General features: G+C 46.4%; 1 protein-coding gene across 5 annotated transcripts in view; it reads left to right on the forward strand.

Annotated features, from left to right (window-relative positions):
* Positions 1-16435, forward strand: part of LOC117348929 (semaphorin-3F-like) — a 216932-nt gene that overhangs the window by 159602 nt on the left and 40895 nt on the right. For all 5 annotated transcript variants that reach the window (XM_033921591.1, XM_033921611.1, XM_033921621.1 and 2 more), the window contains exons 5-13: positions 5-124; positions 517-610; positions 891-1010; positions 2804-2943; positions 3072-3186; positions 3415-3484; positions 12454-12598; positions 12784-13006; positions 13939-14027. In XM_033921591.1, the coding sequence (XP_033777482.1) occupies positions 5-124; positions 517-610; positions 891-1010; positions 2804-2943; positions 3072-3186; positions 3415-3484; positions 12454-12598; positions 12784-13006; positions 13939-14027 (1116 nt within the window). The remainder of the gene's footprint in view (positions 1-4; positions 125-516; positions 611-890; positions 1011-2803; positions 2944-3071; positions 3187-3414; positions 3485-12453; positions 12599-12783; positions 13007-13938; positions 14028-16435) is intronic.

Raw genomic sequence — 16435 nt, forward strand, 5'->3', positions numbered from 1 at the left:
GCAGGGTGAGTGCTACAATTATGTACGGCTCATCCAACCCTTAAACCGTACACACCTCTACACTTGTGGCACTGGAGCGTTTCACCCCATCTGTGCCCTCATTAACCGGGGCTGGAGGTCAGAGGTAAGCGGAAGTGTTAATCTTGCGTGTGCTTTTATAAATCGGGGCTGGGGTCAAAGGCAAGCAGGAGTGTTAATCCTGTGTTCGCTTTTTTGAACCATGAACCAGGACTGGGGTCACAGGCAAGCAGAAGTGTTAATCCTGTGTGCGCTCTTATTAACTGGGGCTAGGGTCACAGGCAAGCAGAAGAAGTGTAACGTAATACAGACAGAAGTCTGAAGAGTGGATGTCATTGGAGAACGGATAACTCTTCAGCAAGGTTTGGTGACAGGTCTGTGGATATTTACTGTGTTTGGCTGTGCAGCACATGCGAGGACCTGTGTTCCTGATACACATCCTAGTATGAAGCACATGTCTGGATGATTTAATTAGTACGGCTCCTCTTATCCCTGCAGGAGTATCTCTTCCGGATGGTGCCTGGCACACAGGAGGCCGGGAAGGGTAAATGTCCATATGACCCACGCCAGGATAGCACTGCAGCACTTGTCAGTGAGTGAGCTCTTGGCACATCACTTTCTTCTCATCCTTTTCCACTTCTTTTTTCCCTCCCTTCCTCTGATCCCCCACTCTTTTGGCCCATTACTTTTTGCCCTCCTCTTTTCCTCCTGCCCCTCATCCCCTCTTCCGCTGCACCCTTTCTCCCCTTATGTTCCATGCCTTTCTCTTTCCATCTTCTCTAGTTTTGTAACTCTCTTCCTTTCTCTCATTTCATACCTCTCTCTCCTTCTCTTTCTTTTCCTTTATTCTGAGCAATCTGTTTTCTCTCTAGATGGGAACCTGTACTCTGGCGTGCAGGTGGATTTCATGGGGACAGACGCAGCCGTTTTTCGCACGATGGGGAACAGGCCTGCAATCCGGACAGAGCAGCATGACTCACGGTGGCTTAATGGTGAGCGAGAAACGGAGCAGCTATGCCAACTTTCTTTTGTCTGTCACATCTGTTCAGTCTTTACCAGGGCAGGATTAATTTGTCAAGGGCCCCTAGGCACACAAGTACACTGGGCCCCCTGCCCAGCCCCACCCCACCATGCGCCTAGGCAGAAACAGGAAGCTGGGTCAGAGGGAAGCTTTGGGCAAGCAGCACCGCTTGCACAATTACAGTTCCCGTTGCCTTTCTTACCCACGTTGCTTGCTTGTCTTACTTTCCGTTCATGGGGGGGGCCGCGTTGCCGATCAGGGTGGGGCCCGCATTGCCGATCGGGGGGGGCCCACGTTGCAGATCAATGCTGGAGAGGTCCATCACCGTTTAGAAAAAACAATGTTGATGCCCTTCTTCATCGGGCCCCCTGACCATTTCAGGCCCTAGGCATGTGCCTACTTGGCCTGTTGGTTAATCCTGCCCTGTCTTTACGTATTCCTTCTCTCTCTCCGTCACTTTGTGTGTTTTTCATTCTCTACCTCATAAAACTAGCAGTGGAAGAATCTGAGTGTGTGATTAAAAGCAGTAATATAATGTCCCTCTTGTTCTGTTCTTTCGATATGTTGTTTATAATTCATGGGGCAGTCTCTAGGACTAGGTAATATAAACACAGAAAAGCAGTAGATATGAATTAAAAAAGGGCTATGTGGTGTACCCTCTTTGCCCATTTCTGCTGCTTCTTGTACTGTTATATATACCACAAAATTTTGGTTATCTATGGGTGCAGGGGAAAAATGTGTGGTATGATTGCGGGGTTTTAATTAATGAATTATATTTCATTTTAGTACACATAAAAAGAAATGAGTGGCAACACAGAATGAATAATGTCCCATCACTGAAAGTTTATTCTCACATAAATTTGTGAATTGAAAGTTCCCCTCCCCCCACCCCTCACGTCTCTATCTGTAACCCCTCCCCCCACCCTGGCATCCACACCCATCTCCCAGCTCTTAACCCCACCCTTGGCTGATCTAGAAAACCATGTCCTCCTCCCCCCTCCCAGTATACCTAGTTCCCCACACTCACCATTCATTGATCTTCTTCAGCCCTTGCCTCATTGGTGCAGTGTTTCAAAATGACATTTTACTGGAGAGTGCTATTTGGCAAGTGTGACTAGCAATTAATTCTGTCCCCTTTTGGCCATGTGAGAAATTGGGGTAAGCTGAAATGGTCTGAGTAGGGTTGCCAGAATTTACATTTGTAAAATACGGACCTCTAGTGCATCTAGTGCTGGGAACCCGCAGCCCGATGCCCGCAGCCCCCCGGTACATTTTTTTAACTGGCGTGGTCAGTGCTGGACAGCTGCCTTTCTTCCTGCAGAGCGATGCATAAGGCAGGAGCGCCCTTTGTGTTTCTTGCCTGGTCCCGCTTCCCTCCGTGATTGCCTTGCCGTCAGTTTTCGCGAATCACAGAGCAGAGCAAGACCAGGCAGGAAGCGCAAAGGTCGCGCTCCTGCCTTATGCACCGCTCTGCAGGGAAAAAGGTACGGGGGGGGGGGGGAGAGGTGTATTCGCTCCATAAGACGCACCCATAAGTACGTCTTATGGAGCGAAAAATACAGTAACTGGCCATGGTTTAGCAGCCAAAGATAGGCATGCTTTATATATGGTCTTATTTCCCCACTAATCTTGGCTGCTTAAGTTCTGAATACTGGGGCTTAAGCAGTTATGTCCATAGAAAACCTCCCCCCCTCCCAATCACTGGCTTATTTTTTGGCGCTAACTGGACATTTTCAGCAGCTGCATTCCTGCTTTCTCTTTTAGAGCCTGTTTTCCTCCATGCTCACATGATTCCAGACAGTTCAGACCGAAACGATGATAAACTGTACTTCTTGTTTCGGGAGAAGGCATTAGAGGGTGTGAATGGGCCAGCAGTCCTGTCCAGAATTGGAAGGGTTTGCCTAGTAAGTATGAGGTTTACAGATGATAGTTTGATAAAGAGTCATTCAAAATGGTCTACGAGTATTAATAAAAACACAATATGGGGGAGTATAAGGATCACTGTTACAATTCTGAGTTCTAACCTTTGCAGAATGATAATGGTGGACTGCGCTCTCTGGTGAATAAGTGGACCACGTTTCTGAAGGCACGATTGGTCTGTTCTGTGATTGGTCAGGATGGCGTGGAGACATTCTTTGATGAGCTGCGTGAGTTGGACACAAGTTCCTATGGTTAAGGCTGGCGGGGAATGCATCTGCAGTGCAACTAAGGACTTTTTCTCTCTTATCATACTCTTTGTCCCCTCTTCTCCCTCCTGTCTCCTCCAATTCCTTCCTTCCATCTCTCTTTGCGTCTTTTTTTTCTCGTCTACTGGGCTCTCTTGCAGTAACTCATTTTCAAGGGTTTTATACTAACTTGCGCTTTCTGTTTTGTAGGGGATGTCTTTATTCAACCTACACAGGATGAAAAGAATCCATTGATTTATGCTGTCTTCTCCACACTTGGGTGAGAACATTAAGGACTATCCAGACCTACAATTGCATTGTCTCAACATCAGAACCAGTCCTATTCTATTGTCCCCTTTTCACTTCTAATCCTATTCTTCTGTCTTAGAGTCTCAGGGTGTCTCATTTGTTCCTGATTCTGTAACATCTTCCCAGAATTATTTAGTTAGTTAATTAGTTTTATAGCCCATCTTCCCCAGGAGCCCAGAATGAATTACAGAGGTACATTCACAACTAAACTGGAGGTATTAGACTAATGAGGCCTTGGAAGGTATTAGAACAGATCACCGTATAGAACAGTAGACCGCTTATAGCAATGAGTCTTTGGTGGTCGAACTCAGTTACAGTCCTTTATAGCCTGGCCGTTAGGGTCTCAAGGCAGGTATGCGATTGTTTGAGAACTATATGGTTTTCACCACTTTCCGGAAAGGTAGCTGACTATCTATAGCTCGAATGTCCAGGAAAAGATGGTTCCACAGTTTTGTCAAGCTATAGGATTGTTTTTGAGCGGTTTCTAGTTGGAGCTCATGTGCTGGTGGGATACAAAGTCGGCGCTCCAGCTGGGATCTGAGTGGTCTGGTCAGATAATAGATGGGGAGGTTTTCTGCTATATGATGGAAGTCATGTTATGGAAGCACTTAAAGGCGATAGTCAATTGTTTGAAAATGGCCCGCTTCCATACAGGTTGCCAGTGTACGTCATTCAGTGCTGGGGTAATGGGATTGAAATGACAGAGGCTTTTTAATAGCCTGACTGCTACAGTCTAGATTCTTTGTAATCAATGTTGTTCCTTCATAGCAAGGCTGGCATACATGCCATTACAGTAGTCCAGTCGAGATAGCAGAAAGGCATATACTGTGTTTCCCCCATTATAGGATCTCCTCCTTTAGTAAGACACCCCCCTTTTTTTCCCCACCTGGGAAATATAAGCCCCCCCCCCCCGAAAATAAGGCACTATTTGGCAAGCATGTCTTGGCGATCCAGAGTACTGGTACAGTACCGTATGCGTGGTCACACAACTTCCTGCTTCCGCTGTCCAGGAAAACAAGCCCAGGAACAGCCTCTGTACACCGAGGCCCTGATTCTCCAAAAGTGCGTCCCGATTTTAGGCATCTGTAGACGTCCTACAGCTGTCTAATCAGCCAATCGGGATGCACGTTTTTTAAAAAAAAATGCTCCCCAGGCAGGCCGCCCAGGAGAGGCGTCCTATACTAAACGCCGATTCTGTAACCGGCGTCTTTAGAGAATCGGGTTAAATTAGACGCGGCCGCTATACTTATGGCAGCAAGGGATCTCCCTGCTGCAATATGTATAGCGGCCGCGGTTGTTGCGGCCACCTGTCCCATCACCGACAGGAGAATGCCTAACTCCTCCTGTCGGAACCCCGAGCCCCCTCCCCCCCCAAACTTGTAATCGCCGACAGGAGGATGCCCAACTCCTCCTGTCGGAACCCCGGACCCCCCTCCCCCCCAAACTCGTAATCGCCGACAGGAGGATGCCCAACTCCTCCTGTCGGAACCCTGGAACCCCCTCCCCCCCAAACTCGTAATCGCCGACAGGAGGATGCCCAACTCCTCCTGTCGGAACCCCGGAACCCCCTCCCCCCAAACTCGTAATCGCCGACAGGAGGATGCCCAACGCCTCCTGCCAGAAAGCCCAACGACCCCCCGCCCCAACTAATCTCCCTCCCCCAACTAACCTTTCAATGTTGGTCAGCTGGACGGGTCTTGCTGCCGTCCAGCCGACGGGTCTGCCTCGTGGAAATGAGACGGCACGCCCCTTCCCGGCCCATCCCCGCTAAATCTAAGGCCTGATTGGCCCAGGCTGTAGAAGCCTGGACCAATCAGGCCTTAGGCAAAGCGGGTCCGCCCATCCCCACTAATCCTAAAGCCTGATTGGCCAAGGTGCCTAGCCTGGGCCAATCAGGCCTTAGATTTAGCGGGGATGGGCTGGGAAGGGGCGTGCCGTCTCATTTCCACGAGGCAGACCCGTCGGCTGGACGGCAGCAAGACCCGTCCAGCTGACCAACATTGAAAGATTAGTTGGGGAAGGGAGATTAGTTGGGGCGGGGGGGTCGTTGGGCTTTCCGGCAGGAGGAGTTGGGCATCCTCCTGTCGGCGATTACGAGTTTGGGTGGAGGGGGTTCCGACAGGAGGAGTTGGGCATCCTCCTGTCGGCGATTACGAGTTTGGGGGGGAGGGGGTTCCGGGGTTCCGACAGGAGGAGTTGGGCATCCTCCTGTCGGCGATTACGAGTTTGGGGGGGAGGGGGGTCCGGGGTTCCGACAGGAGGAGTTGGGCATCCTCCTGTCGGCGATTACGAGTTTGGGGGGGAGGGGGCTCGGGGTTCCGACAGGAGGAGTTAGGCATTCTCCTGTCGGTGATGGGACAGGCGGCCGCTATACATATTGCAGCAGGGAGATCCCTTGCTGCCATAAGTATAGCGGCCGCGTCTAATTTAACCCGATTCTCTAAAGACGCCGGTTACAGAATCGGCGTTTAGTATAGGATACCTCTCCCGGGCGGCCTGCCTGGGGAGCATTTTTTTTTTAAAAACGTGCATCCCGATTGGCTGATTAGACAGCTGTAGGACGTCTACAGCTGCCTAAAATCGGGACCCACTTTTGGAGAATCAGGGCCTTAAATGTTTTTCTGGTTTGTGATACAGTTTTTTCTGGTTTGTGATGACCTGTACCATATACAGATAATAAATGTCTTTTTTTCAGCAATAAATGTGTACTGTATTCTTCTTCATGGAAAAATAAAACATCCCCCTGAAAATAAGACCTTGTGCATATTTTGGAGTTTTTAAAAATATAAGACAGTGTCATATATTCGGGGAAACAGGGTAGCAACTGAGTGAAGTCTGTTTCAGAGAATTATAACCAAGATGCTTCACTTGACGTAGGTGATAGAAGGATAAGGACACTACCATGGAGATCTGGGCAGATAACATAAGGTTGGCATCTAGGATGATGTCTAGACTGCATACTTGATCCTTAGATATAAGAATGGTGTTGTCCCAGGTGAGGGAGGGTCGAGAGGCATGACAGGGCTCTCTAGGTATCCATAATAGCTCAGTTTTGGATGGGTTTAGTTGGAGTTTGTTGGATGTCATCCTTGATTTGATCTCATCAAGGCAGGTCCTTAGTTTTTCGAGTTGGGAGTTCCGTATTGATCCTAGTGAGATGTAAAGCTGGATATCGTCAGCGAAAGAATAGATGTGGATTCCATGATTCGAGGCAATTTCAATGACTGGCTTGATGTAGAGGTTGAAGAGCAATGGGGATAATAGTGCTCCCTGGGGTGCATTGTATTTTGGTGATTTTGGTGTTGAGAGGTGAGAGTTGATGAGGTTGTCTTTTTGTCAGAAAAGACTTAAGAACATAAGAAAACATAAGAAATGCCTTCACCGGATCAGACCCTAAGTCCATCCAGTCCGGCGACCCACACACGCGGAGGCCAATCCAGGTGTTCCCTGCTGAAGACTTTGTTTACCCGTATCCCTCAATGTGTTTTGCAAGAAGGTGTGCATCCAACTTGCCCTTGAATCCCGGAATGGTAGTCTCCGTCACAACCTCCTCCGGGAGAGCATTCCAAGCGTCCACCACTCGTTGTGTGAAACAGAATTTCCTGATATTTGTCCTGGGCCTGTTGCCCCTCAGTTTCAGTCCATGACCTCTTGTCCGAGTCACATTTGACAATGTGAATAACGATGTTTCTTGCTCTATTTTGTCGAATCCTTTTAGTATTTTGAAAGTCTCTATCATATCCCCTCGCAACCTTCTCTTCTCAAGGGTGAACAATCCCAGTTTTCCGAGACGCTCTTTGTAGCTCAAATTCTCGATACCTTTTACTAGCTTCGTGGCTCGCCTCTGCACCCTCTCCAACAGGGTTATATCCTTCTTTAGTAGGGAGACCAGTGTTGGATACAGTATTCCAAGTGTGGTCTGACCATTGCTCTGTAAAGTGGCATTATGACGTCCGCCGATCTACTCGTGATTCCCTTCTTTATCATGCCAAGCATCCTGTTTGCTTTCTTTGCCACCGCTGCACATTGAGCCGACGGCTTCAGGGTCTTGTCTATCAGTACCCCCAGATCCCTTTCTTGTTCGCTCTTGCCCAATGTTGCACCTAACATTTTGTATTCATGTTCTTTGTTTTTCTTACCCAGGTGCATCACTTTGCATTTTTCTATATTAAACTTCATCTGCCACTTTTCCGCCCATTTCTCTAGCTGGTTCAAATCTCTCTGGAGTTCTTCTCTGTCCTTTTGTGACCCAACTGCCCTACATAGTTTTGTGTCGTCTGCAAACTTGATTAAATTACTTGTTGTTTCTTCTTCTAGGTCGTTTATGAAGATATTAAACAAGATTGGCCCGAGAACCGAACTCTGGGGCACACCGCTTGTCACCTTTTCCCAGTTCGAAAACTTCCCATTTATGCCCACCCTCTGCAATCTGTTTTCCAGCCATCCGCCTATCCATCTTAGTATATCCCCTTCTATTCCATGGCTTTGTAGTTTCTTCAGAAGCCTTGCGTGTGGAACCTTGTCGAACGCTTTCTGGAAGTCCAAGTATATTATATCCACCGGTTCACCATTATCGATTTGTTTGTTCACTTCTTCCAAAAATTGAAGTAAATTCGTCAAACATGACTTCCCCTTCCTGAAGCCGTGTTGACTAGCTCTCATCAAGTCGTGATTTTCCAGGTGTTGCACTATGCTATCCTTTATTAGTGCTTCAACCATCTTCCCAGGAACCAACGTAAGACTCACAGGTCTATAGTTGCCTGGTTCTCCTCTCGATCCTTTTTTGAAGATTGGGATGACATTTGCTATCTCCCAATCTTCATTAGGCTAGATGTTGTGATCTAGTGTGTTGAAGGCTGCACTCAGGTCTAATAAGACAAGCAGCACGTCTGTGCCTTTATCCATGTAGCTCTATCAGTCATCTCTAATGTCAAGTAAAACTATTACTCCTAAAACCATGCTGCTGACACTTCAGAGTCCCAGTATCATTTCAAATCCTGTGCTACTTGAGACCCTTGGTAACATTCCCAGTCCTTTGCCATCGTTCCAAACAGTATCTGGTATCATTCCCACTCCTTTGTTGCTGCCCCTGAACTCTGTTGTTGGACACAATCCTATACATTTATCATAGGGCCCCAGAGACATTCCTGATCTTGTGTTGCTGTCCCACATCACTCCCTAATGGAATCTCTGCTGCTGACATCCTGTGGGAATTCACTAGTATTCATTACCTGGTGTAACTCCCTACTACTGTTTTTGTAGTATTGTCAAAGCAAACTTCTATGCAGGATAGCCAGTGAATCATTTTGGGAGCTTACATGTAGGTGAGCTGTAGCTGCTGCTGACAAATGATATTATTTACATGGCATTCCTGCCAGGGTCTTTTCGTTTTATTCTTTCTCATATCTCCTACTCTTTCTATCTTCTTTATTCCTTCTCCCTCCCTCTTTCACTGGCAAGCCTTTTAGTAAGTCCTTCAGAAAGGGTTGATACAGAAATAGGGAGTCCCACCCCTTAAAGCATCACTGTTATCTATAAACACTTTCCTAACACCCAGATATTCTCAGAGCTACTGTATGGAGCAGTGCCTATAACAGTGCCTCTCAAACTGTGTGCCACGGCACAGTGGTGTGCCCTGAAGAGATTCTGGGTGGCCATGAGAGAATCCAGAATTTTACTTTATTTTTAAAAATTCCCTTCATGTACATCCCTTAGAACCCAGTCAAATGCGCGCAGGACAATGGTGTGCTGGCAATCACGCGCCGGACATTTGCGTGCCTTTGCGCATTGAGACCCGACAGATTCTATTTTTGAGGGTTACAAAGTAACCCTCTTTTTTTGAGGGGTGGTGGGAAACCCCCCCACCCACTACACTTAAAACATTCCGTTGTTATCTAGTGTTAGGGTAAGGTATACATAATCATCATGAAAACCTTACCCTAACACTAGATAGCAACTGAATCTTTTCAGTGTAGCAGGGGGCGCTCAGAGAAAGGGCGGGACTGCTGGAAGAGGAAGCAGCGCAGACGCAGGGCTCACAGAAGGGCCGGGACCGCCGGCAGAGGAAGCAGCAGGACAACGGTAGGAGCTTCTACATGATGGGGGGGGTCGGGAGTCTGTGGGGGTGCGAGCGGTCCTTCGGGGTGCGGGTGCGGGTGTGAGTGCGTGCGAGCGGTCCTTCGGGGTGGGGGTGCGGGTGCGAGTGCGTGCGAGCGGTCCTTCGGGGTGGGGGTGCGAGCGGTCCTGCGGGGAGGTGAATCGGATGTCGGGGGGGGGGCATCAGACTTTCAGGGTGGGGACAGGACTTCAAGGGGGAGAGGAGAGTCGGGGCGGCCGAAAGGAGAGTCGGGGTGGCCAGAGGAGAGTCGGGGCGGGCGAAAGGAGAGTCGGGCGGTGACGGGAGAGTCGGGGCGGCATGCGCGGTATACGGGTGTGCGCGGTATACAAAAATTTATTTACATAAATTACAGTTTCCCGCGCGCTATACCCGTGTGCGCGTTTTACACGGGTGCGCGGTATATGAGTGAAAATACGGTAATTATTTATTTTGAAACTTAAAATACTGCATACATAAATACATTACAGAATATATTAAAAAATAGCACTTACAACTTTCAATAAAATATATAAATAATATTTTCACACACACACACCCCCTCTTATTTCAATATAATCAAGAAAACAATCCCAATATAATATCTCCCTCCCTCCCTGGATGTATAAATTCTAATCAGGAATAAAGGGAAACATCATTCAAGTAGTATCAAGTTAGTCAATGGACCCTATACCCGTTTAAACCATTTATTACCTCCTTGCATAAATATCATTTTTTCATATCTATAAACTAAACATAAAAAGTAAAATTCAAACGATCAAAATTTTTCCAATTTTTTTGTGACCATTTGGATGGCTACCCCAGTCATAATACCCAACAGTCTGTTTTTATGTTTATCTATTGGTGGTTTAAGGGATAATAATGGCCCACAGATTAGCGTTTCATAAGATAACGGAATTACAATCTCTAAAATCAAGTTACTATGTCCCTAAATAGATTTCCAGAAGGTAAGGGGCGTGGCTTGCTGGCAGCCAAGATGGTCGTGTGAGTTTACAGCTCCTCCTCCATTGACACCACATCAACACTACTGGTCTTCTGCCATGAGCTCTTTGCTCCTAAGGATCTGCTTCTTCAAGAGTGCCCCTGGTGGAATACCTGTGCTGATACACAACATACCAGCTCCAAAAAGAACTCTGTGTCTGCCAGTGACAGAGTTTCCCATCTAGGGAGCCACCTGCTTAATGAGTATAATGCACAGATATGACTATGTAGTGCAAACTCAGATTCCCCTTTCAGCATACTGGCTCTGTCATCCCCAACATTTCTTCCCTCATTTGAACTTATGGGAAGTAGATATCCACTTCTGTTATTCTGATTCAGTTCTGCTCAACTCACATCCCTATATTCATTTGAGCCCAAAGCTTTATTCCCATTTATTAGATAACCGCTTTGTCAACACTTGTCACACATCTGTCCCCGGTGCTGTTGGAACAAAACACAACACCAGTTAAAAAAAACGCCAACACTTTATTCACACATTCTTAAAACTCCAGACCAGATTCCTCCAGACCCTCCTGGGTCATCTCTGGGTCCTCTATGACTCTCACTTGTTATCTGGGTTTTCCCTGGGTCCTCCCTGGACTCTCTGGTCCTCTCCCAACCCTTCATTGCTCTCTAGGTCTTCCAGCAGCTTCCAGTGCCATTACCGGTTTCTCCACTACTCACCACCAGCCCCGCCAGTCCTTCTACTGGTCGCTTGTCAGACCTTTTGCCAATGATCTCCTGAGTCTGTCAGGCTGCTTCCCTGGGCTCCTCTGGCAACTTCCAATGCCATTACCGGTCGCCACTGGTCCTGCCAGTCCCTCTGCCGGTTGCTCAGCAGACTCCTATCAGCCTTGGACCTTCATTCTGCTGGCTCTCCTTGTGGTGCCACTACCAGTCCCTATGTTCCCCAGCCTCTTGGGTACCCAAGAGTCCTGGACTCTTCTTTGCCAGTCCTTCTACCAGTCATCAAGCCTGAGCCTTCCCTGGACTCCAGGCCCTACCAGCTACTCCTTTTGCTCTCTCAAAGTTGCTCAATTGTCTTATCCTGGATGTACACACTGAGGAATCTCCCAATCCCTCAGTTGTCTTCTCCCAGATACACACACTAAGGACTCCTTCCCAGCCAGTCTCTCTGAGGCTTTTGCCTGAGGATTTCTTCTAGCTCCTCAGCTGCTCTCTGTAAGGACTCTCCTGTCACTCACTCCCCTAGTATTTCACATATCTACCCAATCCCCTGCTAATCATCAAGCCTAGGGTGTCTACCCTGGTCATCCCAAGTTCTATCAAGCAGGCCAATCTAACAGGCTTACTAAGCATTAGATCCAAGACCAACATTCCTCTCCTTGAGAATCACCCAGCTCCTAAAGGAGCTTTTCATTTTCCTACATTTCTGTTCTGGACCTCCTCCTTTTCAGCATCACTGTTCCTTCAGGGTGAGTGGACAGCTCCCATCAGCCTTTTCAGGATGGTATGCAAATTAGCTCCTTCTTACACTTGCTCAGGCTTCATCCACTGATCAATGACAGGAACTCTACCCTGTCACACTCTTAAAATGCATTTCATCAAAGTGTGTGAGTGTTCATCCCTCAGTGCATGATTTGCATATGGAGCTACCCACCCCCTCTGCACACACACCCATGTAACTTTCATAAATTGGAGATAAATGGCAGGCACAGACAGATAATTGCTGGTTTCAAACCCACTATTTACAAACACCTCTTTCTAAGCTCTGTCAGAAACCTGCTCCCATGGGGGTTTCATAAGCATAAACAAATCATACTGAAGAGAAAAGAACTAGGACTGGGGTAGGATCTCAAGCCTTGTGTTCTTTTTTTCCTCAGATCAGTGTTTAAAGCCTCAGCTGTCTGTGTGTACTCCATGGCTGATGTCCGTACCGTCTTCAATGGTCCTTTTGCACACAAGGAAGGACATAACTACCAGTGGGTCTCTTATCTGGGCAAGATACCATATCCAAGGCCAGGGGCTGTAAGTTTCTTTTCAATGCAAGGGATCTGACAGACAGGGGACATTACTGGGAGGAAGCCCATGCTTCAGAAGTCTTCTAGATGTTTCTGAGGGACTGTATAGAAATGATGATGGAACTGGAATGAAGCATGCATGTGGGATAGAAGAAGGGTAGATTTACAACTTGGTTTACATTTCTTCTACAGTGTCCTGGTGGTACTTTCACTCCTGGGATTCGTTCCACCAAGGAATTCTCAGATGAACTGGTGAATTTTATCCGAACACATCCACTAATGTACAATGCTGTGTACCCTGTTCAGCGGCGCCCCCTTGTGGTACGCACTGGTGTAGATTACAAGTTCACCAGCATTGCAGTTGACCTCGTGGATGCGGTAGATGGTCGTTATGAAGTGCTATTTCTTGGGACAGGTATAATCTTCCTAGCCAACTCATGAAAATATATTTTACCAGCAGTCTGCCCATAATTTACTAACAAACTTCTTTATGGACACACGTTACCATTGCAGTTTTGCTCATAGCTGGGCTTACTATACTGAGATTCACCTCTTCATTGTCCCTGATTCCAGATTACTGCAGCCTCATACAACTTGAGCCCTGCTTCTCAAGATGTTTTTACAGACATGAAAGGATTTTTATGAGCACATCATTATTTTTTTTAATGACTGTCCATAAATGAATGGGCAAATGACAGCCCTAGAGATGCATTGTTGTAGTGATTCTCAGGGCTCTCGCTGGTCTGTGCTGCCCCAAAATGTGTAACAGAAATGCTATAGAAAAGAAAAGTAGTAATAGTGAGAATCAGCACTGTGATTTTGTTTTTCTAGCCTGGAAATCACTGATTGGTGGCATTAGTGATCTAGGGCATTGAGTTCCAGGGATTGATGAATAAGTCTCTGTGGATCCAACATTTAAAAGGACTGATGCAGGCAGCAGATGCATCTGGCTGACTGGGGACTTTGTGGAGTTTCAATGGCATTATGTTATTCAAATAATGCCGTTGAAAATCACCGCAGACCAGCCTAGCGTAATCAGACAGTGCCGAGGTGGAACCTGAAGGGAGCTAGGATTTATCCAGAGGCTGGCAATATTCAGCTCCAGTATCAGAATAAAATTTAGGCCAGGAAAAAAAGCTGTCCTACGTTATCCAGAATTGTATCTGGATAATGATGCTGAATATCACCATTATCCAGATACTGAGAGCATGGATATTCAGTCCCGACCTCCTGATATCAGCCGGTACTGAATATTAAGGTATACATGTAAACTACACAACTGGTATAATGCTGATCACAAAGTTTAAATATTCATCCCTGTATATTTGTCTCTTTCCCTGTTGGCAGACCATGGTACAGTCCAGAAAGTTATTGTACTGCCCAAGGATCAGAGTGAGTTGGAAGAGCTCACTCTGGAAGAGGTGGAGGTGTTTCGGGTAAGAATCCTGCCCCATTTAGGAGTAGAGGTATAGCTATGGGTGATGTGTATAACTGGATGAAACATGCAGGTGGGATTTTGTTAAAATTACCAGCTCTCCAGATACCTTCTGGAAATCTCTGGATGCCATATGTCGAGCAGCAGAGGTGACAGAATCAGCCTAGATGGGCCAGAGGAAGAAGAAAGTGGTGGCAGCTGAATGGGTCTCTCAGGCTGGAGAAAATGTGTGTGTGTGAAGGGGGGGGTGAGCAGTCATATTGGTCTATGGGAACCACATCACTTACAGCTTCAGAGGTAAAGGCAGTTAGGATTGGCCTTGGAAGGAGTGGCAGAGTGAGAACGATGAGATTTGATCTAGGAGCAGAAAGGTTGAGAATGCTGGAGTGTGGCCTGCATGGGGACAGAATAATAGCCCTGGGGTTGTCTTTGGAGGAGGAAGAGTATGAGTGTGCATGAGCATGCGTAAGAGACAAAATGTGTCAAAGAGAAAGTGTGAGCATAGGGTTGCCAGATTTCCTCTTTAAAAAAAGAGGACATCTAGAACCGCCCTGTTCCACCTCCAGCTCCACCCAGTTCTGCCCCCAGCCCCGCCCCCAGTCAAACCTCTTATCTCCTTCCCCAAGGTCTGGAGGCCCTCTGTGCGTGCACGGATGTTAGTGCAATGAGATCACGCGCATGCATGCATGCATGCATGCATGTGTATGATGTCATTACGTCGACTTCTGTGCTTGCGCAGAGGGCCTCCAGATTTCCAAAACTCGGACAAGCTGCCAGGTTTTGGAAATCTCTCTGGGTTTCCACAGTCCTCTAAAAAAAGGACATGTCCGGGTTTTCCCAGACGTCTGGTAACCCTATGTGAGCAAGCATGTGAGAGAGACAGCACATGTACATCTGTGGGCTTGGGAGAGAGTGTGTGAGAGAAAAGGTAAGAGAGTATGAATGTGAAAAGAGCTGGGTTAAGTCTATAGCAATCAATGCAACTGCAATGGGTACCACTATCCCTGGAAGCCTCAGGCAGACTGAACATTCTCTAAAGAACAGAAACTGAACTTCTTTGTGATTCTATGCACTGTATTCATTCATTTTTGTATTTACTTATTTAATATGACCAACAGAAGTGAGAAATGTCTGACCTCCTTCTATTTTTCCTCTCCCCTCTTCTCTTTCCTGCCAGTAATTTGGTGTTCCTTTCCCTCTTTCTTTCTTTTTTTTTTTTTATAAATCTTTATTCATTTTTGATTCTTACATCAAGTGAATTATAAATAATAAAACATTTTTCACAAATCACTTGTACTTGCAATCAAATATTCATATAAGATAAAATAAATACTCCCCTCTTTATCAATATTCCCATTTCCATATGATACATATTCCCCATCCCAACCCAAATATAAACTACCCATGTGCTTAAGATATCTGATCATTAGAGTAAATAGTCAATGGTCCCCATATTTTTTTTAAATTATGAAAATTCCCTTGTTGTAACGCTATCATCTTTTCCATCTTATATATGTGGCAAACTGAATTCCACCAAAATTTATAATTTAACTTAGTATAATCTTTCCAATTTTGAGTAATTTGTTGCATGGCGACCCCTGTCAATATTAATAATAACTTGTTATTATTTGCAGAAATCGGACTCTGAACTTTCATTGCTGTACCAAATAATATAGTGTCATAAGAGAGTCCTACATGATATTTCTTTCCCTCTTTCTTTTTATGCAAACTGTTTTGATTGGTAGGTCCTGAAAGGCAGTCAGGCTCATAATCAAAAACATAGACGTCCAAAAAGCATCCTAAATAGGCACTTGGATGTCCTAATTGCCAGGACATCCAAGTGCCAATAATAGAAACCATTTTTCTGTACATCTAGTGAGGTGTTCCAGCCTCTGTGTGCCCAAAGCATGAGATGGGTGTGGTGGAGGTGGGCTCTGGCATTCCCATCTTGCATTGATAATCAAACATTTTGCAAGACATCCTGGACAGAACTTATACATTTGGAACTAGACCTGTTTTAAAAGGGTCTAAGTGCCACAAAGTTGCCCAAACTGACCAGATGACCACTGCATGCATCAAGGTAAGACACCCCCACACTCTCCCAGTGCTCACTCATCCCCTTCAACCACACAAAAATGAGAAAAGGTACATACCTGTCTCTAAAACAGCAGGATCTGGTATGGGGGAAGCCTAATAGAGCTGCATACAGGTGTCTTAAGTAGCCTGGTGAGTGGGCTAGTGAACCATAGAGAGGAGGGCCTAGGCCCATAAGCCACTCTAACCACTACATTTATAGTAGAACATGTGAGCCCACCCAAAATCTACTATACTGCCATTTAGGTGTCACCTGAAGCCATAAGTGCTATTGGGGTGCTACAGGAGGCTTTAATAGATTTTGGGGGGCTCACC

This window comes from Geotrypetes seraphini, chromosome 1 (assembly GCF_902459505.1).
Source record: "Geotrypetes seraphini chromosome 1, aGeoSer1.1, whole genome shotgun sequence".
Lineage (NCBI taxonomy): Eukaryota > Metazoa > Chordata > Amphibia > Gymnophiona > Dermophiidae > Geotrypetes > Geotrypetes seraphini.